We start from the raw sequence: 23,956 nt of genomic DNA on the forward strand, positions 1-23,956 counted from the left end.
TAATTGGGTTTTAGCAAGCAATATATTTAGATGTACACAGGTGTTAATTAGGAATTCCTTCTCTGGTGTAGTTTAACTTGAAACTGGAGATTTTGTTTCAGTGCTAGTTATGATTACAAATGAACATAAATAAATACTTAGCAGTAAAATGTCACAAACTGCCCACATCTTTCAATTGCTCATGTGTTCAATGCCATCACACACCATGATCACACATGACTGTCCGATATGATGCTTTATATAGAAATAACATCAGCCCCAAATATAGCCACAATGAATGTTAACCTGGTTCAAAGTTGGTTAAAGCTTACTGAATTCTTTGAATCAGTGCACCAATTTCAAAACACATTTTCAGATGCATTTTGAGTTCATGGTTTGTACCATGTTGCTGTTTATGCTAAGCCACTCTCATAGTAACACAAAGAAGCAAGTTATTTACATTGGTACTGTGTAAATTGAGCAAACCAATCCATCTTTACCACAAAAGCCAGACAGTCCATGTTGAATCACACAGCCTGTTGCAATGCACATTAAAAGAGACATCCCAAAGTGGACTGCTGAAGGTCAGAACCGTTCCTATTCCCCAGACATGGCTGAGAGAGCTAGAGGCAACTAGACTAATAGCCAGCAGTAAGATGCAGCTACTGTCCCTTTTGAATCATATGGAATGGCAGCAGAACTGTTTTCTCCTGATTCTTTTTTTGTTTGAGACCCAGTTAACATCACTAGAATTTCACTGATTTAAAAAATAATAGTAATAATTAGTTCACCCAGTTTAAAGAGTAAAATTCCAATCAGCAGGTTCCTACTCGATACTTCCTTTTTCTTCCTTGCAGTGTGATTTGCATGGTTATATCTAGGTGAATCAGATGCTGTCGTCCTGGATGATATGTTTAGTAAGTGCTTGAGTTCTGGGCTCCTGGGGTCAGTGGCGGTCGTAGGCAGCAGTCGCTGCCGGAGGTGCTGCTCCACGGGCTGCAGCACTGTAATAGTAAGGAGAGCCTGCAAGACAGGAGGTGATCATGAGAATCCAAAGGTTGAAAGATGCCTGACAATAGTATAGGCGGGTGAGCTCTGACCAGCCTGTATTTAGATCTACAGGTCTGAGCCTGGTCCTATAGGTACAGTGCACGCCTGCATGCTTCACTTCACACTTTACTTTTCTGTTGCCATTCTGGCTTCCGATCCTGCAAAAAGAACTTCAAGTGAAGATCATTATTACCACAGCCATGCAAATCACTCAGTGTCCAAAATGGAAGTGTTGACTGCCTAGAATAAATGACTCCCACCTCCTCCAATTTTAGTTTAGTTTTGAGTTTTCCTTAAGCATTGTATATCAATCAAATATAATTATATTTGATATTGAAACACTGTTTCAAAATAGAAACATCAGAGCATTTCATTCAGACTGTACTGAAACAAAATTATTTTTCAACTTTTTAAGTCAAAACTAGTCAACATATTTCAAAACCTTGTAATTCCCAGAGCTGGGGAATTTCAGTCTGTCTGAAACCATGCTTTGTACTAATAAACTAAACCACTAACTACAGTGCTGAAGTTCCTGTTTAGGTTGTGGGACCTTGCTTCCCTGGGCCCCCCAACCCCTGCATTTCACAGGATAAAAGTTTCCATGCTCTTGGATTCCCTTGTAAGAGCATGTGCACTTCTGTGGGTTTACCCAAATATTGGAGAGGATAAAGAACTCGGGCTCATTCTTGAAAACCAGTTGCTGACTCTTCAGAAAGTTGGACAGATTAGAAAACTGTACATTTAATGAGTGGATCTAACCAGTCATGAGAGCTGCCAGTCAGCAGGCCTGCTCTATGCATTACCAACCAGACTGAAGCAAAGGTCTTCATCATCCATAAGCATCCTAAAAAGCAATTGTTTCTGTCCAAGCAAGTGGAGTTGTGCTAGTTTTGTTACAAAGGCACTAAGTCCTAAAGAGCTTAACTGGAGCAGCAAAGAAGCAGGTTTTTCATGTACCAACACAGAGAAAGAGGCTGAAGCATGTGCGTGCACCTCCACACCTTGTCTACTGTAGTGCACGGTTTGGGTATGTGACTGCAAGCATCACAAAGTCAAGAAATTCTTTTGTTCGCTTTGCAGCAAAACCTTTCACCTGAGTGCACAGTCTGACTGAAACCTGAAGTTGCCCAACACTTCAGGTGCTGATTTTATGATTTCTGGGAAAGAAGTATGGGGACCTGTGAAAAGTCATGTGTTCAGGTGACTGAGGAGTCATCAGGAGATTAGGGAGCCTAATATTGTGGTGTGTGCAGGAATCTCAGAGAGCAATTTCTATTGAGCCTTCAGTATCGCAGCAGGCAGAAAGCACAGGCAACTGGGCAGCAACGGAAGGGCCTGAAATAAAGATGGTTGAGCTATCATATTTGGGAAAAGTCACTGACTCTAAGTTGGCTGTGGTGCTCCTGGAACAGCACCTGGACAGGAAAGAACAAAGGCAGTTTTGTTCTGGAGCCAAGGCTTTTTTAGCTCCCCCATGGGTGGATCTAGAAATTTGAAAAGGGGGGAGCAGATGATGAGGTGCATCATCACATATAAAACAACATATATATCTCTCCAGTTAAAAATAAACTGGAAGCTTTATTTATATGCTAGCAGCCCAGGGCTGTATTACATAGTTTAAGATTGAAGCAAAAATAAATACAAATTCATTGGAATGAGTTAAAAACAATCTTAAGGGCTATGAAATGGGAGCTTCCTTACCAAGAGCAGTTAACAGATAGCAGAATTACAAAAGGAAGGATAGCTTGGGGCACGAACAACATGTGCCCCTGGCTGCTGGGGGGGCATGGCAGCGCTGTCGGCAGCAGGAGCATGGCGGCGGCAAGTGGAGAACTCCCGCAGATGCTGCCAGCACTGTTGGCAGCCGGGGAGGTGCTGGAGTGGTGAGTGCCAACCAGGGGTCAGCGACCACCCACAGACGCTGCCGGCAGTGTCAGTGTCGGGCGAGGGGTGGTGAGCAGCAACTGCCCACAGGCACTGCTCACAGTGTCGGCAGTGCCTTTTTGTAGGGGGTGCACTGCCACACTCAGGGGGTGCATGTGCACCCATGTGCACCCCCTATGCATCGCCAATGGCTTGGGGGGAGCATCAGACCACTAAAAAGAAGAGAGGTTGTTAATGTCTGTGAAAGGAAGAGTTTAGAAGGGATCAGATAGATTATAATGAACCAAGAAGTCTCCCTCACTTCTGGTGAGGTAGTGAAAGACAAGAGTGATTTGTCCAAAATCACAAGGGAAAATTCTGGCCCGGCAAGGAACTGTTTTTCTGACCACTAAACTATCTTTCCTCTGTTATGATGGGGAAAACAGCTCCTTGCTGCCAAGAGCCTGACTTAGCTGAAATCTGGAAACATTGTCTGTCACCAGGAGAAAGGGCAATGTTGCTTTCTCTGCCTCCTATGCAGCGTGTCTCACCACCCAGGGCTGGTGGTGGGCATCCTCATTCCAGCAGATGAGACTTTGGTAAAGCTGCTTCACTGACGCCCCTTGATTCTGTTTTACATGACTGGGTGTTGGCACCACATGCTAGAACTGCATCATTAACAACGAACAGGATATGCAAAGTCCTTTAATTTTAACACTTAGCTCAAGGTGGTGCTATAATTCTAACAGATGAAATTTTTCTTTTCTTCTTCCTAAATTGGTCTTTGAGCTGAGCTGGGCTATAATTCCCTCTTCCAAATCTCTTCTGGTTTTCAGAATTTTACTCACTAGCATCTTGGCCTTTTATTAGGCTGAAAAAGATCAGCCTGAGGGCTTAAAGGACATACTTGGGTTTGTTTGGCCTTGTAAATAGTGGATTTCAGAATAGTTTATTTCCTAAAAAAATACACTAAATAATATATTCAAAACAAATAAATGATTAAAAGAATTTGGTAGGCTTTCCTGCACCCTTCTGTTGATGTTTAGGGGGATCTCTGAGGAGGGCTCAGAACACCTGTGACCATGTTCAATCCCACCTTATCTTGCTTCCTCCCTCTGCGTCCACATGTGCCCACAACTCTCTTCAGTTGCAGTTTCAGCTTTGTTGCTGCTGTTTCTGGCAAACCACATCATGTAATAACCCAGGGAGGGTAAGGCAGGTTTACCAAAACCAGAGAAAGTGACTACCCCCAAGATCAACACATAGAGCCAACCAAGGATCAACAAAGCTGACTGATCTCTCTGCACAGTGCACACCAGCAGCCAACAGCAGTACTTCCATTTCTGTGGCAACACAGGATGTCCAGCACTATGGGACCACACGTATCCTCCTTGGGTGGTCCTAAAAGTTGAATAGTCTCAAAAGAGGGCTTGCTTATCCTCCAAGCAAGGGTCTCCTCAATCCTGATAACATTTGCCTGCCAGTGACTATGACATTTCATGCCTTTCAAGCCAGCAAGACAACTCAAATTTCCTTTCCACTCATGCCCCTTCCCAATATACCTGGGCACCCACCAGCAGTACAGCAGCATCGTTCATGCCCCAAGCTATCCTTCCTTTTTCAATTCTTCTATCTGTTAGCTGCTCCTGGTAATGAAGCTCCCATTTCACAGCCCTTAAGATGGTTTATAACTCATTCCAATGAAGTTGTATTTATTTTTGCTTCAATCTTAAACTGTGTAATATAGCCCTGGGCCTCTAGCCATCTGCAAAAAATGTGCCACCTCAACAGGCTTCAGAGGAATATGAGCACAAAGCAGAGCATAGTGTCCAACTACCACTACACTACCGACTTAAATTTTGTAGACCCAGAAGAGGGAAGAAACTGCTTATGAATGGTCTGAGCCCCACCAGATCATCCAATATTTGGGCTGAGCATCTTGAATTATTATGCTGCATGTCATGGGATGTGGCTGCAAATACAGCAAATACCATGCCACCTAAGAGTTTGATTAAGGGGCATATGGATGGTCTTATTGGTAAGTACTCCCCTACTTACTAACACAGCTTGCGAGAGAGAAACCTGCTGCTAGGGATTTAGGATAGCCTGCTTGGATTTGAACAAGACATGTGTGGTCTTGATTCTGCAGAATATTATGAATATACTCAGCATATCAATGGTTCCCATTAAGCTAGTGAGGTTGCTCACTTAATTAGACACTTGCAGGACAAGATCCTTACTAATCATATTTCAACTCAGGAAAGGATACGACTGGAAACTAGAGAAGAGAATATACTGTACATCTGGCTGGCTTAGGCACATCATTATTATCTCCTTCAATTTTAAACAATAACAGGTGACAAGGAATAGAAACAATTTTTGTTCTAGTGGCTAGTGGAAGAGTCCAGAACTAGGAGGGCTAGCATACGTTATAGACAAGTTTCAAAGCATCCTGTTTAATAAAACAACTGAAAGGAACAAATAAGAAGATAGTAGTTTAAGAAGGAGGAGAAGGAAGAGACACTGGACATACTGGATCACTTGTGTTTAGCTCCTGAATCCTGAGTTCAGTTACCAAGTCTCTTGTGGCTAATTACGTTTTCTATCTTTCCACGTTCCAAAATAGAAGCAATGTGTTACATGTTGTAGCTCAAGATGTTCCTGATTAATTTCATTTGAGCTTTCTCCATGCAAGATACAGACTGGTGTAGATGAATAAATATCATTGCCTGACAGTGTTGTAAAAATAGCATGTCCTTCTTTTGTTTGTACATTCCTAATTGAATAAATTATCCCAGTGCTGGACAGAAAATATAAATCCAATGCTAATTTTAAAAGGTTCTGAGATATTCCCAAATCTTCTACCAAATACCCTTCCTGGTTAACAAAAAAGAAATGGAGTTGGTATTCTTTAATTACATATGCTTTCCATTGTTGATCTTGTTGATCGCCACTGCAGCCCTTTAAGCTACACAGGCCCACATTCATGAGTTGGAGCAGTAAATTCATTTTTCCATTCTGCTACTGGTTTAATATATGCACATATTCAGAAGTGCAGTACTGTATCACCTCTGCTGGCCAGGGTTATAATGATATGATCACTAAGGCTTCTGATTAACCACCAAATCAACAAAAGTCATCTCAGATTCAATGTCTGGGAAAAATTGTGAGACTTTTTATTGCATACTCAGAGGTTCTTCTACCTAGGAATCCATGACTCACAAGAAAGACAAAGCATATACCACTGGAAACACTTTACCTGAAGGGAAATTACACGAGCCCTAATAAAGCTTTTTGTTTGTTTGTTTCCACTGAGCTCTCTGAAGTGCTTGCATCTTTCTTTGTTTAAAAGGAAAATATTCCTGTAAAGCTTTCTCAACTCCTAGGCTATGCTCAGTGGTTCTGTGCATGTGGGCACCTCATACTACAGTGTGTGAATGAGTAGCTGTGGTTTTAAAAAGGAAGAGAAAAAGAAAAAGGCCAAAAGTCAAAGGCAGACACACATGTAGGGATATTCTGACTGTGACCAGGGAGGTTTATTCCAACTGTCACAACATACCCTTTCCCCAAGATATCAAAGAAACCACTCATTTCATGAGTCTTCTGTGGCTCCTGCACTGAACGTGGAGAGGAGGCACCCCACTCCAGACCACCCTCCCAAAATGTTCTATTTCAGTGTGCCCCTGGTTCCATTAAGTAGCTGGGGCCATGCTTACCAGGTGCTAGCCGAAGTGCAAGGATAAATGATGACCAGGCTCACTCCTTCATGTCTCCAGCATTCAAGGCTCAGCAATAGTATGCTAACATCAGAGCAATGATTAAGCTAGGGAATTCTTCCAGCTACCACTAGGGGGGCATCAGTTGGCTCTCCCAGAGTATATGAATTGTTACACCACTGATGTGCATGGAGTCATATAATTTAAAACTAGTATAAGAAGTGATTTGGGCCCCATTTTTTAAATTCCCAATAACAAAAGGGCAGGAAAGTGATAAAAATAAACAGAATGTGGTAGGAAGTTACCACAAGGAATCAGAGCTGTATTAAATGAAAATGTACTGTGGCTGCCCTATCTAAAATGCTATTGGGGTCTGTGCAGAAAAGCAGCGCAACTGCTGACCAACAAACCTTCTGCATGAACTGGGAGCTAGCCAACAAGGTTAAAGGAGGACAGATGGGAAAAAAATCAATATGACACTGACAGACATCATGAAGAAGTTGGAAAGTTCAAGACGTAAGCAAGATACCAGTTTTCCAAACACATAAGCCTGAGCCTAGGGACTAGACACACCAACTGTACAGCAACACTGTATATATAATATTTAACAGGAGGCAATTGGCATATATCTCAGAAGGGAAAGACCTTGCTGACAAAGATCTGATGAAGTGTTAGAAGCAAATAAAGAAGTTCATTTAGCATATTTTGTGAGGGTCTATGGCAGTGGTAGATCTCAGAGCCTCTTGCAGTTGATCTCGGAGCTTTTTGGAGTCAATCCAAGGCTGGGGTGGGGGGCTGAGTGCCCGCGTACATGCACAGATGTGCCCCAGCCCAGCAGGTCAGCCCTTGGGGGAAGGGGCTAGATCGAGGCCCCGTGGTAAGAAACAGAGGCAGGAGCAGGGGTAAGCTGAGTGGGGCCCTGGCTGGGTGGGACTTACCTGCTGGGGTGGTGAGCCCCCAAATAATTTTTTCTCAATCTGCCCCCACTCTTCCCTCCCCACAGATTTACCTGCTGGGTGGGGTGGAGGGTGGTGGCAGCGCACAGTAGATCTTGGGTTCCTTTTAAATGCCAAAAATGATCTCCTACTTTAAGAGGTTGGAGACCACTGGTCTATGGCAACACAGGGATGCTTCTGTGATCTCCTTATATGGCCTAGACCAGTGCTTCTCAAAGTGGTGGTCCGCGGACTGGTGCCGGTCTGCGAGCCACCGGTCGCTGGTCCGCAGCGAGTTGCCAGGAAAGAAAGAAATATATTCCCCGGTCTGCAGCAAGTTGCCAGGAAAGAAAGAAGTATATTTTCAGAAGCATAACACTGATATGTCATAGCGCCACAGTTCATACGTTCCAACACTCCAGGTGATGTCACATCGTGAGAGGTGAGGAAAGAGAAAGAAACAGCTGGTCGCGCATTTGTGTAGCGCTGTTACATGCAGTTGCTGCCACCGGCTGAACCGGGCACCGGTCCCTGGCCCACTGGAAAAAAAATTGCCGGTCTGCCACATCAGATAGTTTGAGAAGCACTGGCCTAGACAAACAGTAGCTATAATTGAGAAACTTGGGTGAGGTACTGATCTGAAAGTAAGCAGAAGGAAAGACACTTTAGAGTAAGGATGACAGTATCATGGAGGACTGAGGCTGGAGGATGATAAAAGCAGTACAATTGACACAGGAGTGCCACATGCAAATCAAAGGAAGTGATTATTCAGCACTGATGAGGCCTCATCAGGAGCACTGTGTCCAGTTTTGGACCCCACAATTCAAGAAGGATGTGAACAGTTTGGAAAGAGTCCAGCACCAGAGCAAAAAAAATATTAAGTGTCTGGGAGGCAAAACTTATGAGGAAAGGCTGAAAGAACTAGGTTTGTGTTGTCTGGAGAAGGGAATATTAAGGGAGGATTTAATAAAAGTCTTCAAATACCTGAAGGGCAATTACAGAGAGGATGGAGATGGGCTTTCTCCTGCAGCTGCAAGGAACAAAACTAGGATCAGTGGTAGCAAGCTGCAACAGGGGAAATTTAGATTGGAGACTAGAAGGAACTTTCTGCCTACGAGGGTGGTCAAGCACTGGAACAGACTACCTAATGAAACTGTGGAATCTCCATCCTTGGAAGTTTTCAAGAGCAGGCTAGACAGACACTTAGCTGAGATGGTTTAGTAAGGAATGATCCTGCCTTGAGCAACAGGCTGGACTAGATGACCTTGTGAGGTCCCTTCCAGCCTCAGGGCTCCTATACACATGCAGGGAGCCAGCTGCGACACACTGGAAATCCAACGCATCAGAGCAGACTCAATTAATTAGTTAATTGAGTCTGCTAGAGGACAGAAATAAATGCACTCCAGAAAACACTAGCATCATGTATATTAGCATCCCCACACCTAAAAATGGTGGCGGGGAGCTTTGAACTAAAGCTCATTCAAAGAGCTTTACAGTAAAAGCTGCCTTAACCAGCACCTTACAAGCTGGCATGCTCTATTAACCGGCATGCTGGCTTGTAAGGTAAAAGCGAAACTGGGAAGGCCCACCGTGGCACTTCCAGTTTCACTGAGCCACTGGAAGTGCCCACCGTGGCACTTCCAGTTTCACTGAGCCCCCACAGCCCGGGGCAAAGCAGCCTGCGCTGCCAAGCCCCCACCGCCCAGGGCACAGCAGGCTGTGTGGGGCCCGCCTCTCTGTCCCTTAGGGCCTGCAGGGCCCGCAGGAGGGTTGGCGATGCCCTGGACATGGCGGGAGAAGCGACAGCCTGAATAGGCAAAGATGCGTGTTCAGGCCTTTCTTTAACCAGCATATTTTGTTACCTGGTGCCCCCCATTCCCTATGGGTGCCAGATAATAAAGCTTTTCCTGTAGTTCAAAGTGCCCCGCTGCCATTTTTCAGCATGGGGGAACGCTGATACCCATGATGCTCGGGCAATTTAATTAAAACCACTTGCTAATTAAAGCATCCTGCCCTCCCCTGCACCTCCCAAAGCACGTGTAAAAATGCCCTTACTTTCTTATGATCCCTAACCCTGCTGACAAATGCACAGGAGTATCCATGAATTAGAAGTACAGTAAGATATTGTAACTCCAACATGGAGAAAAGAAGCCCTTTACTAACTTCTTAACAGCATTCTGACCCAGACCAAAGGGAATACCTACCCTGTGGTCCCAAGTGTAACTAGAGCTCATGAAGACAAAACCCAGCTACACTTACACTAGCTAGTGCAAGTACTGCTAGCAGCATAGCTTCAGCAGTGTAGAGCTCATCATGGTCTAGCTATCCAAGATCCCACTCCACCACGACCCAATCCCTTGCTGGCTTCCATGCTGCCAAAGCCATCATTTCTGGGCTATCTCAGGTATACATGTATATGACTGACAGTCATACCTGTACCAGTCTTCTCGGTTACAGATGTGAAAAAGAAATCAGATCGCCTTCACAAAGCTAAGTTCTTCACAAGCAGAAGCAGCAGCAACTTCCTTCATTTCAAACAGAATTTTACCTACTTCTGGCACTGGAAAATTTGGCCCTAAAACCTGCTTATGCTTTACAATGAGCTGCTGAAAGATGGCTTTGGTGAGACACATGTTCTAGTAACAGCTACCCTAATATAATAAAGTGGTATTGAGAAGCTAGGCGGCTCCAAATATGGAGGATTCCTCTTAAAGAGTTAATGCATGTCAGGTATATTGTATCTTCTGAAAAATTGTGTCTAGGTTAGAGCTATCATTGATTAAAATTAAAGAAAAAGATACTCCCTCTAAGAAGAATTAAGTATCATTGTTTTTGTTACAAAACTGTTTCTTCTTGAGAATATGTTTGTAACTGGAATTCGCAAAGGAAAATTAGGAGCAAAGCCTGTGATTGTTCCAGTTCCCTGTTCCATCTTGCATACTCCTAGGTAAAGGAAGCAAGGAGTCCTGGTATGCATCTTGAGGTAACATTTATTGTTTGCACCAAAAGAAGATAAAATCCAGTGAAAAAGTCTGAAAGTGTAATAAAAAAATAGGTAAGTTATTGCTTTTCAGAGCCTATAAAAGAGTGTGCATGCTTGAGCTGGATCAATGCCAATTTGAAAGGAAGTGATTTATGAGGATGGCGGGGGAAATAGACAGTTTTCAGAACAGAATTGTTTAAAAAGGAATTCACAGAGACACATGAAATATCAATTAGCTCCATTTCATGCACTCATCAGACATACCAGTGCTAAATAGAGCTCTCTGCAGGTATGGTACTGGGAAGAAAACATCTTTCCTCCGATGCAACCCATTCAATTCTCAGCTAACATGACAAATGCTACAAGAAAGACACTTGGTGATTATTAATAGCTGCAGTCCTGCAGCCAGTCACTTCAGGTGTATCCCTTTTCAACAGGAAATCCATGGGCATTCTCTCTCACCCCAGCACTCACTGAGCTGCATGGAGACTTGATTCAAATGAGACCTCCAGAATTTGATCCAATGTTACTTGATGAATTTCACTTTGTAGACTAGGAAGTCCCCTGTAGGACTGGTAGTATTTCAAGACTCTGAAATTACAGCAAACTGTGATGTAAAACCTTCCTCTAAGGGAGGAAGCATGCACTTGTAGCTAAAATGTTAAGCTGGACTCAGAAGGTTTGAGTCATAGGTGTTGAGTACATGGGGGGTCTGAGGGCCTTGGTCCCCCTCAGAAATAGGGCTGTCACCTGAAATGCATAAAACTCCACACATCTATCACCCTAGGGCCACCTCCCCTGCCCCCCCCCGGCAAAAATAAAAGTTGGCGCCTATGGTTTGAGTTCAATTCTTGCCTCCACTCTGTGTGAAACTTGTTTAATTCTTCTATACCTCAGCTCCGCAGCTGTGAAATACAGATAACAATACTTCCCTGTCTTGTAGGGGTACTGTGACTCCTGCTTTGGCCACTGCTCCATAGCTGACTTTTGAGTTGTTCCTATCAGAGCTGGTCAAAAATATTTTTATGGATAAAAATTGGCTTTTTGATCAAAATGAAAGTGTTCATGAAAAAATGAATTTGGCAAAAAAATAGTGAAAACTTGGGAGATAGCTAGATAGATAGATAGATAGATAGATAGATAGATAGATAGGTTTTCTTTTACTGTTTTACTTTTCTACCTCATCCCTTTTTTCAAGAAAGAAAATGTAGCAAAACCCCCAATTTCTTTTCTTTTCTTTTCTTTTTTTTTATTGCATTCCCTCCCCTTCCCCAACAATTTCTGACTTTTTCTCTCCCTCTCTATTCCCTATAGATAAGTATAAGTAAGCTCAGACTTAGGATAAGCTTTAAACATTTTTATTTTGGTAGCAAGTTTTTGGTTTTGGATATCCGCCATTTTATATTGTATTATTGTTAGGTTTGTATTGATTTTTACTGTTGTATATTGTATTATCATCATTTTAGTATTGATTTTTATTGTTTCATATGGATATTGTATGGTTTAGGCCTGTGTTTGTAAGTGAACCAAAGTCATGTCAAGTTTCCATTTTTTTATGTCAAGCCTCCATCTTCTGTCCTCTGCCTGGGCATCCCATGTTGCAACTGTATGAGTCATGTACCCCTCCCATGTAAATTGGTTCCCCAATGAATGAGTGTGATTGGAAATGATTGAAATACAATGGTAGCAGGCCTCTGCTGAATGGCTTGTAATGACTGGGCCATCACCTCGCATTGATTCACCCAGGAACCACAGACCTCACCCAGGAACAGAGACAGGACCAGTATTTGGAAGACAAAGGACCCTGCAAAACCAGCAACTCTCACCATTACCGACACTTGAAACTGCACACCCCTGCATGGAGCACACATGCTCAGTACGCCAAGGGCTGACCCTGGCCTGGACATGCCCCCTGTCACTAGGGTCACACAAGGTCTGCCTCTATAAAAAGGGGCAGTGAAGACAGACCCAGTGGGAACGCCATTTCCATCTGGACCAGCACCATGCCACACTACCTATCCACCCAGAGGCACTGCCGGCACCCCCCCCGGACAACACCTACTGGACAAGGACCCCTTCCAGCCTGGATAGGTAGATATTACCTGCACACCTCCTTCTACAGTTTGGACTCTCTCTTTCTCTCTCTCTTTCTCCTCCTGGACTTCAGTGGACTTCAGCCCCTGCACCAAGTCTCTTTAACCCCTGCTGCCATTGCGTGTGTGTGTGGGTGCAAGGGAACCAATTTCACATTGTGTCACCATCTCCCCTGTTCAATAAAGCCACTGTCATTTGCAACCCCAAGTTGGGTCATGTTCTACTGAATCCCAGTCCCTTCCCTATCTCAAATTCCAGCCTCATTCTCTCTCTCTCTCTCTCTCAGCTCCAGTTCCCACCCTCTCTGCTAGTTTCCCGATCTCCTCCCAATTCCATCTCCCCTTTTCTGCCAACTCTCAGCCTCTCCTTGCTTTCCTGCTGTCCCTGCTGCTTGCTGCTTTTCTGCTGTCTGTCTCTCTGTTTTCAGGCTTCCCCCACACCTTCTGTAATCTTCCCCTCTAGTCTACCAGTTCTAATCCCAGTCCTGGTGACTTTCATTTCCAGTAACTTTAACTCCTTACACTTCTACTTTCTTACCTTAACCTTTCCCCAGGTATCCCAAGTACACCAAGCATATACATACATACACATCACAACACCCAACTTAGGAAATCACCTGTGTGCATGTGTAGGTGGGTGGTATGTGTATGAATTAGTGAATACACATATATATACACATATATAGATATCTGTGTGTGTGTGTGTGTGTGGTATATGAATTAGTAATCCATGTATGTGTATTGGATGTTCAGGTGTTGGTAACTGGTAACTGATTCTGTCTAAATGTGGTATGTGTAGCGTGTATGAGCTTAAACATACAAATTAGTGATCTGTGTCTAACTTTTGGGGTGTATAGTGCATGTGCTTGAATTGGTGATAAGTATGCATGTGCCTAGCCTGGTTTGGATGTGTATGTGCCTGAGCTGGTAGTGTGTGTGTATATGCACCTAATGGATTTGTGTGTGTTTTCTATATGTGCAATTGTGTCACACCCTCCTGTCTAAAAGCGCAATATTGAGATCCTGAGAGTTGGCCTGACCCTCCAGGGCAACAAAAAAAAGAAGAAAAACAAAAGTAAAGGACAGAAAGGCAGAGAGGGACTGTTAAAAAATTTAATGTTTTTAAGCAGAAATTAAACAAAAATTTTGTTTGGCTTCAGGTGTTTATGGAAAAAAAATAAAAATAATAAACACCATGGTGAAACATATTTTCATTTTATAGGAGGTGGATTTTTTATTCTGACAAAACTGAAATTCCATTTTCTGATCCAAAGTATACAGAGAAGGGCTATGCTTCAGACCGATCTATAATTTGAGTGGGACTTAGAAAACACATGTCCATTCAAAAATGTATTCCTTTTTTTTTTTTTTAACAACAGCCACTTCCTACAAAAGAACTACAAAGTTTGGGACATGCATCAGGTTTGTCCACAACTATGTGCCCCCTGCACAATCAGAACTTCCTGCATTTAATTAGATGACTTACTCCACAGGGTTGCCAGGTCCAACACTAAAGGGTTGGAATAAAGAAAAACTATTTAAAAAAAAAAGCAGAATCAAAATAGTAATATTAACTAGAATGATTGAGCAGGTATCTATGTTAGGGGAAAAACACAAAAAAGATACAGGAAAAAAAGAACATTTCCAATGTCTACATTACTGACTGTAGAAGCCCAGACTCTAATGTCAAAATTCTAACATTACTAAATTCTAGAAACATTGAAGGTGCAAATTTGGGTCCCTTAGCGAGATACCCCAGGGTTCAGTAGCGACAGAATTTCACCCAGAGCCTCTGTGGATCGAGTAGTTTCACTTTAACTCCTTCCTTCCTTCCTCCTGCTCTTCCATCCCATTTCTCTTCAGTGTGGCTATTGAAGCTCAATATTTCTCTGACAGTACCCCGCAGTACTGCATTTTTTCTGAGTTTGATTTTTTTTCTAGCTCACGTTTCTGTGGTGAAATCAAAAAGGCTTGTATTTAAAGTGAAAAATGAAAATATCACATTACAAAGCATTCACTCTTTCTCCCTGTCATTATACTCTCATCTAGAATAAACTTGTCCATTCTTCTGTCATTTTTTCTTTCTAATTCATATTATCATCAATTTATTTCTTGACACAGTCATTTCTGACTCATACTGCTCTCTAATCCTTTTATAGAAATCCACAGAAGAACTGATTCTAATCCTAATTGACTGGTTCCTAACCCTTTCACCTCATACGAAGCCATGCCAATATTGTCAATCTTATGACCCTGTCTCTTGTAACAACAGCTAGATAGTTCAGGTATATCCAAGAGGGAGTCCTGTCAGACTCGCTTACATTTCACAACGTACACAAATCACATCAGTTCGGAAGTGGGAACAGTGCATCAAACAAAATCTACCGTGATCAACATCAAGTCGAAAGTAATGAGTGAGAATGGTAAAGAAGTTATTACAACAAACCAGCATGAAATTGAATCATTTTTCTTCATTAGTCTGTGCTGCTATTATCCACTTTTAGCATGTTTGTGTTAAGTAGGCTTTAAACAGGCTGGCTCGACAGACCTTGCTAACAATAACCGACTGAATCTCCGTGTGTATGTGTGTGAGTGCATGAATACGTGCTTGTGTATGTTCATACAACTCACAACAGCCCTTAGGATCTTAGCGCTGCAGTAGAAAACAAAGAAGGCCCTTTTTGATGGTGTACCTAGCAGGATTATTACTGCATGGTGATATCTAGTTACAGCAGCTGGACTCTTTAAAAACTGAAAACTGAGATTTATGTTGTGTTCAGAACTCACTTGTACTCGAACGTTAGGGTTTGTCTCCGCTCCAATAGAAAGAAGCTCAGATACCAGGAGTTTGGGTGCACTAAAAGAACATGAATAGGTCAGAACAGAATGGCCCAAAGGCTCCTGAGAGCAGGTGAAATGACTTGTGTTGTCCTTAAATGGCCCTGCCTACTTTGTATGTATCTAGTAATTCCTGAATACTGATGAAAACAAATACACATGTACTACTCTAATTGGGTCACCTTAGTGGAGTCATCTTTCTGGCTATTAGTTCCATCCACTATTGCATGGAGAACAGCCAGGGGAAGAAACCATATTATTAACCTTTACTGTACTTGCCTGAAAACTTGAGAGTTCAGGGCGTGTGCGGGCAGCTCAGTGCTAAGAGAAGTACAGACGCACAGGAAGAGACTGAGCATACAGAAGTGAGATGTGGTAATTGGGTAAGGGTTTTTGGTTGAGGTAGATCACTTACTACAAATTACTGAGACCTCATTTAACAGTAGAATACCATCGTAGCATAAGGAAACTGCATAAGAGTATGGACAGATGAACTGTTTGCACTCACATCATCAGCATTACACATAGCATAACTACGGTGGCGTGACTGAGACAGTCATCTAAGGCACTGATGTGGGGGTGGGGAGTAATGCCATAAAAAAAACACTGCCACCACAGCTGCACAATCATGCCAGTAGCCGTCATAAGTCACTCTGTCGCAGCTACCCCAGGCACCCGGCTTCATTTTTGTGCCTCTGTTACACAGGTGCAAAAAGAAGAAGCAGACAGAGTACATAAAATCTTAAAATGACATAATTTGGCCCGATCCAGTGGAGAATCAACCCTGAAAGAGTAAGGGGGGGAAATCCTTTTGTGTAAATTACACTGGTTTACATTGTGTCTGTCTGCTTCTATTCCAGGATAGCAGTTTGCTAGAGGCAAAGTGGGTATTTCCTGCAACCCTGACACCTAGTGGTGAACACCTGATATAACAGCACCTCATTCTGGTGTAATATGCATCTGTTTGCAAACCATTGTAAAGTACAGGAATTCTAGCTGTTATACCATTCATGAGATTTTTAGCTCATTTGATTCCTATGCTCTTTCCTGCTTCTCCATCTTTGTCATTTTCACACTGAAATTTCCTTCCTCCCCTGGCATTTGTCATTAAGTGATCATCTTTTGTGAGCTACTGAGTACATCTACATGGGCAATTAATTTGAAGCAATAAACTCTGGAGCAGTTTAAGTCAGAGCAAATTACTCCTGGGTGCAACATCTACATGTGCACCCAGGAGAGCAGCAATTTGAGCCAGGGCAGAGCAGTTTACAGCTGGGATACTCCTGCCCTGCTTGACTTGGGCTGCCAGGGGCCTCAGGTTCTAGGTGGTGGCGTTGGGTGGCAAGGGGACTGGATGAGTCACAAGCGTGCTGAGAGCATAAAGCTGTGTGGCTAGGTAATAGACAGGAGTCTGGCTCCCTGCTGGTTGGGCTGACTGGGTGCAAATAACACCTGCAGTCAGCATCTGCACATGCCTTTAATTGCAGTCAATTACTATTCCGTAAGATAATACTGTCCCTGACAATATTATTTTATGGCGGCATTAATTTGCTTACTGCAGTCTAATAGTGTTGCATATGTATATGGTGACTATGGCAGGGTACCGCTGGTGCCTGCCACTTTAAGTGCTGAGCCAAACAGCCACCCGGGGGTTTTAATTGACACCTGCCATTTTAGAACTCTGGCCACCTATATAAACAGAGCAGTTAGCCGCTGGCAGGCCAGGCAGAAACATTGCCTGGCTGACAGACTGTACAAAACATCTTGGAGGTAAGGGTAGGAGCTTAAGGGGATGGTTTGGAGGCTTCTGGTCCTGGGCATGACCTAAAACTTCACCCTGCCGGGAGTGGGTGGCCTGGTGGGGCTCCCAGTGGCGTGGGAGCCCTCAGGAAATACCAGGCCAGTTCCCACCCCCAGTGAAAGGTGGGTCAGGGTGCCTTAACCCCTAGCCCCCACAACACTGTGGGTACAAGGGGGCCAGGCACGGCTATGGCCACCTGATCCCCCACTGGGGAGGGAAGCCACGTGCCCCCAGTGAGGGGGCGGAGATGCGGAGCCCCAGTGAGGGGACGGCCTCAGTGATGGGGCAGAGATGAGAAGCCCCAGCAAGGGGGAAGCCAGAGGGCTGGGAGCCCAGTATGTGTGAGTGTGTATAGAGTTGCCCCGGGAGGGGCCAGGGCAAGGTTAGACCCGGTCGGGTAATTGGCTGGCCACTTCCCTGGTGAGGGTCATGGGAGAGGCCCAAAAGACGGTACGTCTGCCACCCACTGGGTGCACTAGGTAAAGCCTATGGCCGAAGGCACCCACTCCAAAAGGGAGCAAGGCAGTACAGGTTGCTGATGTGTGAAAGAGACTCTGTGAGAGGGGGTGGAGTGTGAGAGGCCCTAGTGAGAGGAGAGCAGTATGAATGTATGTGTGTCTGAGGTCTGACAATGAGGGCTAAGCTTGGTCCGGGAACATTACGTCACCAGGCTGCCATCTGCAAGGTTTGGGCTGTGATGTAGGGGAGGAACAGAGCCACAGATAGCACCCCCTGGCATCGGTGCAAGAATGGGCAGCCTCCCACCTAATTAACACCTTAATTATGTACCATGAAGGCGTGGCAGAAGAGGAGGCGGGCAGTTGGCCTAGAAACAGGTGGATGGGCCAACGACAGACTAGCCCCGAGAAAGCCCCTGTTACAGTGATGCTTTACTCTGCAGCTGATTAGTCTACTCTACAGTAAGGTGCATGTGTAGATGCAGCTCTTTCCCAACTGGATGCACAAGGAATCAGCAGAATCTCAAATCTGCCTCAACTGCTGTTGATAATGATCCTTGCCTATCCAGCAGAGGAAATTAATTTAATGTGGACTCTTTTTAAATGCTTAAGGTATTGCATTTTCATCTTAATAAAGTGAATGGGACTGAAGAAAAGAAGCCATGTCAGTGCATGTACTAGTCCTGATTACCTTTGTCAGGCCACTGCTTTGAATCTGATACCACATGAATGTGGTCTCCAGAAGGCACATCTACACAAGATGCTACACAATGGTTACTGCACATTCATTTAGTACATGTATAAGCAAGTACTAAATAAATGCGTAGTAACTGGAGTTACTGCGTAGTAGCACCAGCAAACTCCTTTTAAGTGATGCTGCTGAGCAGTAGCTTAATACTACTGCACAGTAGCATCTCAGCACAGTTTTTACCAGTATCAGGCTACTGCACAGTCAGAGTCTCATGTAGACACACCCACTGAGAACCACACAATGAATTTGAATAAACTCTCAAGAACAATGGAAATATTATCTGTGCATTTGAAATACTTCCCCTCCTTCCCAAAATCTCTGCTGCAGGCATGCAAATTCATACAACTTAGGACCCTCTGAATTTAAAGTGGAAATGCTGATCTGATGGTGTACCATAACAGCTTAGACTCTTACAACATTTCTAGGACATCAAGATTTAGGGCCTAGCCCTGACCTCCTGATTCTCACTGAAGGCAACAGGAGACTTGCCCAAGTAGGGAGTGCTCAAGGCATGACCTCTGAGTACTCTGGATGCCTCTGAGTGTTGCTGCCCCACTGTATTAATACATGAAAAAAGGACATTTTTCAGAAAGCCAGAATTGCTCCTCTGGAGCTACTGTAACAGAAGAGATTCAAGTCTCTTGGTTCAATTCAAAGCAAATTCCTGAGTTCCCATATAGCAACCAAGACCATACACAGCATCTTGGCACCAAAGGGAGGCAAGAATTAATGACAGCTCTTCAGCAGCTTGTCCAACCAAATGTTGTAGACAGTGTATTACAACACAAAGGACTGACAGATATGGTAAGTACAGGCATTTATGAAAATGAGGGCCAGTCAGAAAAAAGAATTTCCATCCTATAGAAGATCCTGACACTTGAAATTTTCTTTGAATTGAGATGGAGAAATTGCAATTTCTTGCAAAATAAAAACTCAAATGTTTGATTTAGTAACATTGAAATATTTCATTTTGATTACTTAATAAAATAATATGAATTGAAATAATAACATTTAAAATGTTTTCCTAACTGAGAGAAAATATTGAAACTAAGCTAAATATTTCAGCAGTATAGAAAAAGGAGCTTGAAATTGGAACTTATTTACTCTGACATTTTTTTCCTGCAAAAACTATAATAAAAATGACCAGTTCCTGTGAAATATTTTGGTTTTGACAAAACTACATTTTCATATGAAAAAAAATGTTTTTTTGGTCCAGCTGTAAGCAGAACATGTCTTCATCACTCCTGAGTAAAGGCCACTGTGAAAACATTAATATCAGCCTGAAGAGCAGGTTTTTCCAAACATTTGCATTATTCCAGTAATTGATTCAAGATGCACCTGCGTTCTCCTGCTTCAAAGCATTAAAAAAGACATAGTCCCTGCCCCAAGGAGCTTACAGTTGGAAAATAAAACAAAGAGAAAAAGAATGAGAGGGAGGAGCTAACAGAGGCATAGATGACCAGGAATGCAAGGGCCTGATCATGCACACTGTAAAGACACAGGGGCATGTCCTCAACTAATACAAATTCAGGTAGCTCCACTGGCTTCAAAGCACTACACCTGTTTACCCCAGTCAAGAATTGGTCCATGAGGTTTTGCACATATAATGGCACCTGCCTGAAATTACCATACAAGAATGTGATCAAGGTAATGGTGGGTCTGCAATAAATTTTCAGTGTCAGCAGTTGCTGGTGCTACTCAGGGAAATAATGCCTTCCTAGGGTGAGCAGAGGGTTCAAACTGTAGCCCTACAAATGTTATCAGATGTCAGCCTTTTGAAAAACCATTGTTTTCTCTTACAATTTTATTATTTAAAAAGAGGCATGTAGATCTTTTTTTTTTGCAAAGCATTACAGAGGAAGGAAAGAAAGGAATGTCCTCCCCTCCCTAACTGTCCCAGTTCAAGCAGTTCCATACAGCCAAATCAAAGTTTTATATCTATTCCTGGGGCTGGATCCTAAATTGGCTGCAATCCATGTAGTTTTGTTAGCTTCAGAAGAGCTATGCCAATTCATATCAGCTGAGGATCTGGCCCCTGATTTATGATGGAGGCATTGACGGCCCCTTAACTAGAGTATTGCAAATGGCAGTATTATACCAATACCATGGCACAGGATGCTCTAGCTGTCTATTACTCCCAAAGGATTTGTTTAAGGGCAAGAACCATGATGAATACAGCTTAGGTGGCTCAATTACTTAGGGACTCAATTACTTAAAACAAAGAAACTAGATGAAAAAAATGACAAAAATTCAAAATTATTTCTCTGCTGGAGGTCACATATAACAGCCCTGTCATCCATAAATCTGGAAGTCTCCAAGGCACTCTATTCCTAGAGTTGAGAGATGACAATTAATTGGTATTTTACTTACCTCATCCATGAAAATTATGCAGGAAAATCTCTAATTACTGTGTGTTACATGTATATAAGGTCAGGCTGGGCCAGTTTTTGACAGTGGTGTAAAATGGATTATTGTGTACCCACCCTGTTGGGGCCCTGATCCTACGTGAAGATCTGCTCATACCCACCCCAGAGTTCATGAGGGGGAATCCCACACAAGCTGATGAAATTGTCCACTGGTGCAAAGACCTCTGCTGGCAGAAGCCCACCCAGAACTGGAACCTAGATTCCTGGTAAAAGCAAAATGAAAGAGGGGGCACAAACTAAGGTCTGACAGAAACAGGTCTTCTGAGAGACACATGAGCAAGTTAAACCAATGATGTAGGGAATAAGCAGTTTTTAGATGTGGTTGTGAACAATGTATTAAATTCTGGAGACAAACATTTTTAAATGATTACAAATCCCACAAGATTTTTTAACAGCACAGTGATTATATCAAGATCTGCATGGAAGAGAGTCTGTGCCCACAAAAAGTAGTAGTTTCCTTTTCAGTGCTAAGTTCTGCCTGTACCTATGAATGGGGAAAGGAGGGGAAGGTAAGTGTGTGTTTGTGTGTGTGTGCGTGCATGTGCGCGTGCGCATGCATGAAAGAGAGAAAAAGGGAGAATAGATGGAAGAGGTGAATTCCTCAGTGGCTTAGAAGATTGCACTAATGTATTTTGAAGGAGGGCTCTGGGCACTGTAGTAATGACAGGGAGCCTGTCAACAGCACTGAGACTACTCTAGAGGGTATTTTCCACTTCCACCAAGTAATGAATGGCACTACCTGCAAAGGGAAGTTCAGGTCCTTACCCAGTGAAGCTATGTTTTATCAGCCATGGGGCACATCATGGTGGCATCAACTGCAGTGAGTCAGATGCTCCTGTAGAATCCCTGATAGGAAAACTCACCTAGCAATCCAGGGTTGGGAAATCTCCAGGAGTCATTATACGTTGAATACTGTGGGTGGCTGTACGGACTTCCAGAGAACTCACTCCCTGAATCAGAGACAAAGAAGAAAAGAAAAGAAAAGAAAAAGGTAACTGGGCATCAGAAACACAAGTAAGTTACATAAGTGAAAAGAAGCAACTAGATACATTCCATAGGTTAGTCAAAATGCAAAGTAAAACTTAGCCAAAGCACTAACACCTCTGTTCTCTGGAATGAAAGCTCTCTGAAGTCTATGGGTGTTCTTCGATATGGTCACTACAACAGAATCCTATAGCTAGATATTAGGTATTGCTCATAGAAATTTTGGGTCACATTATTCTAGGTGCAGGGGCCTTGCCCCTAGAATTCATTTACATCAGTATTAAGTACAAGCCACCATTCATTTGGCCACTCTGAAAGCAAGAAATTAAGACATCTCCTCAGCCAAGCTTTCAAATGTGAGAAGGCAATGGGGTAGTTAATTTTCTAGGCACTGACCACCCTTTCAGTTCTTCAAGGAAGATTATACCTCTGACTCTTTAAGTGAGCATGGACAAGCCTCATGACCTGTCTCCATTTCTGTCACCAGGACAGTAATGTTCATATCTCCTTAAGAAAGCTCTGAGATCCTACCGTGAAAGACGAAGACATCTCCAAGCATGTCGTGCTGCTCTGCATGTCACTCTGCTCCAGATTATCTCCATGTTAACTCCATCCCTCCCCACCTACTTGTTCACTCTGCTTACCATTCCTTGTTTTATAACTAAGGCTGCAAGCTTTTCAGGGCAGTATCTACCACAAAGCACCCTGATCCCTAGTGGGGGTATCTGGGACTACTACCATACTAGGAATAGTAATAAGTGTTATTATTGAAGCCCTACTTGTTCTATGATTCTAAACAATCTTTCATCAGTCATTTTTTTTCAATCCTCTCTCACGCATGCACACATGTGTGCGTGCACACACACACACACACACACACACACACACACACACTACTTTCTGCATGTATGTATATACAGGCAAGTACATAAAAAAGTTAAGATCACTACCCAGTTGACAATGACCAGATGATGCTGAAATTAACCCTTGCCAGTCCTACCCCTTTACTTATCCTGTTGTCCAGTTACTCTGCACAGTGACCCTACTGAAGGCTGGCACATTGACTTTAACTTGAACTAGCTTGAGCCACAGGTTTATACTTTATCTACCAGGTGGGTTTTCCTCACCAGACTAGAAAATAATGCCAGGCACTTTGTGCATGATTTCCATCTATTCATGAAATAACACAACTTGCACAAGATTTCATCTGGTCTTCAGCATAAGACGATCTATACAAGTGTCCCTCCAACAGTAGATATAATTAGGGGTCTACCCAACTCAAGGAGGTAGACGGCCAATTTCATGGGGAGATCTCACGGCTAGCTGCAATTTTTTCTGGCTGATCACAGCAGGTGCCCCCCTGCCATGCTTCTGATTGGCCAAGGGGCCCTGGTGGCTCCACCCCTCACCACTAATAGGCCACAAAGGCTGCCAATTGATGGAGAGGGGCAGGGCCACACAACAGGCAGCCCTCTCAGCCAATCAGCAGAGAGGGGTGGGGGCAACAGTCATCTTGCAGGCAGCAGTCATCTTATCATATTTGCATGATAATTTCAACCCTTGTACAATGTATGATCAATAATAGCAAAAGTGTTCAAAATGTACAATAATTTTGAGGCAGCTAATTGATGCAGCACATACAAAACCCAAGTCACTCTCAGGGAGTCTAAACCAACTTTTGGGTTTGCTATCAGCATTTTCTTATGACTGCCTGCCTCAAAATAAACAAATGCTTCAACTCAGAGGACCCAGTTCTCACTCACTCACTGAAAGTTATAGTGAGCAATATAAAGTAAATAAGAACAAGACGTATTTGCATACTTATGTCACAACCCAAAAGGTGTGATTTTTATTTGTGTGTGCTTCGGCACTGCTAAATTGTCCCCGCTAAATTGCAGCTTCCTTGCACAGTGGAGTTTTCTGCTGCAGAGGAGAACCCCGGTGCAAGGGAGAATTTCCCGCCAATTTGGAGCTTGTTTTGCAGGGTGCATTTCTTTGCTGCAGAGAGGAGCTGCTCGTTGCAAAGAGTTCCCACCATTGGTATGCTAATTCGAGTCCCATTATTGGCCAGTTCTAAAT

The 23,956-nt window shown here is 43.3% G+C and overlaps 1 protein-coding gene across 1 annotated transcript in view; it reads right to left on the reverse strand.

Moving 5' to 3' along the window:
• Positions 1–925: 925 nt before the first annotated feature.
• The window catches only part of PAX5 (paired box 5), a 279,650-nt gene continuing 256,619 nt past the window's right edge, over positions 926–23,956 (reverse strand). Inside the window, 2 exon segments of the mRNA XM_006021451.1 lie at positions 926–1,002; positions 21,757–21,843. Coding sequence (XP_006021513.1) covers positions 926–1,002; positions 21,757–21,843 — 164 coding nt within the window.

This window comes from Alligator sinensis, unplaced genomic scaffold, assembly GCF_000455745.1.
Source record: "Alligator sinensis unplaced genomic scaffold, ASM45574v1 scaffold434_1, whole genome shotgun sequence".
Taxonomy (NCBI): Eukaryota; Metazoa; Chordata; order Crocodylia; family Alligatoridae; genus Alligator; species Alligator sinensis.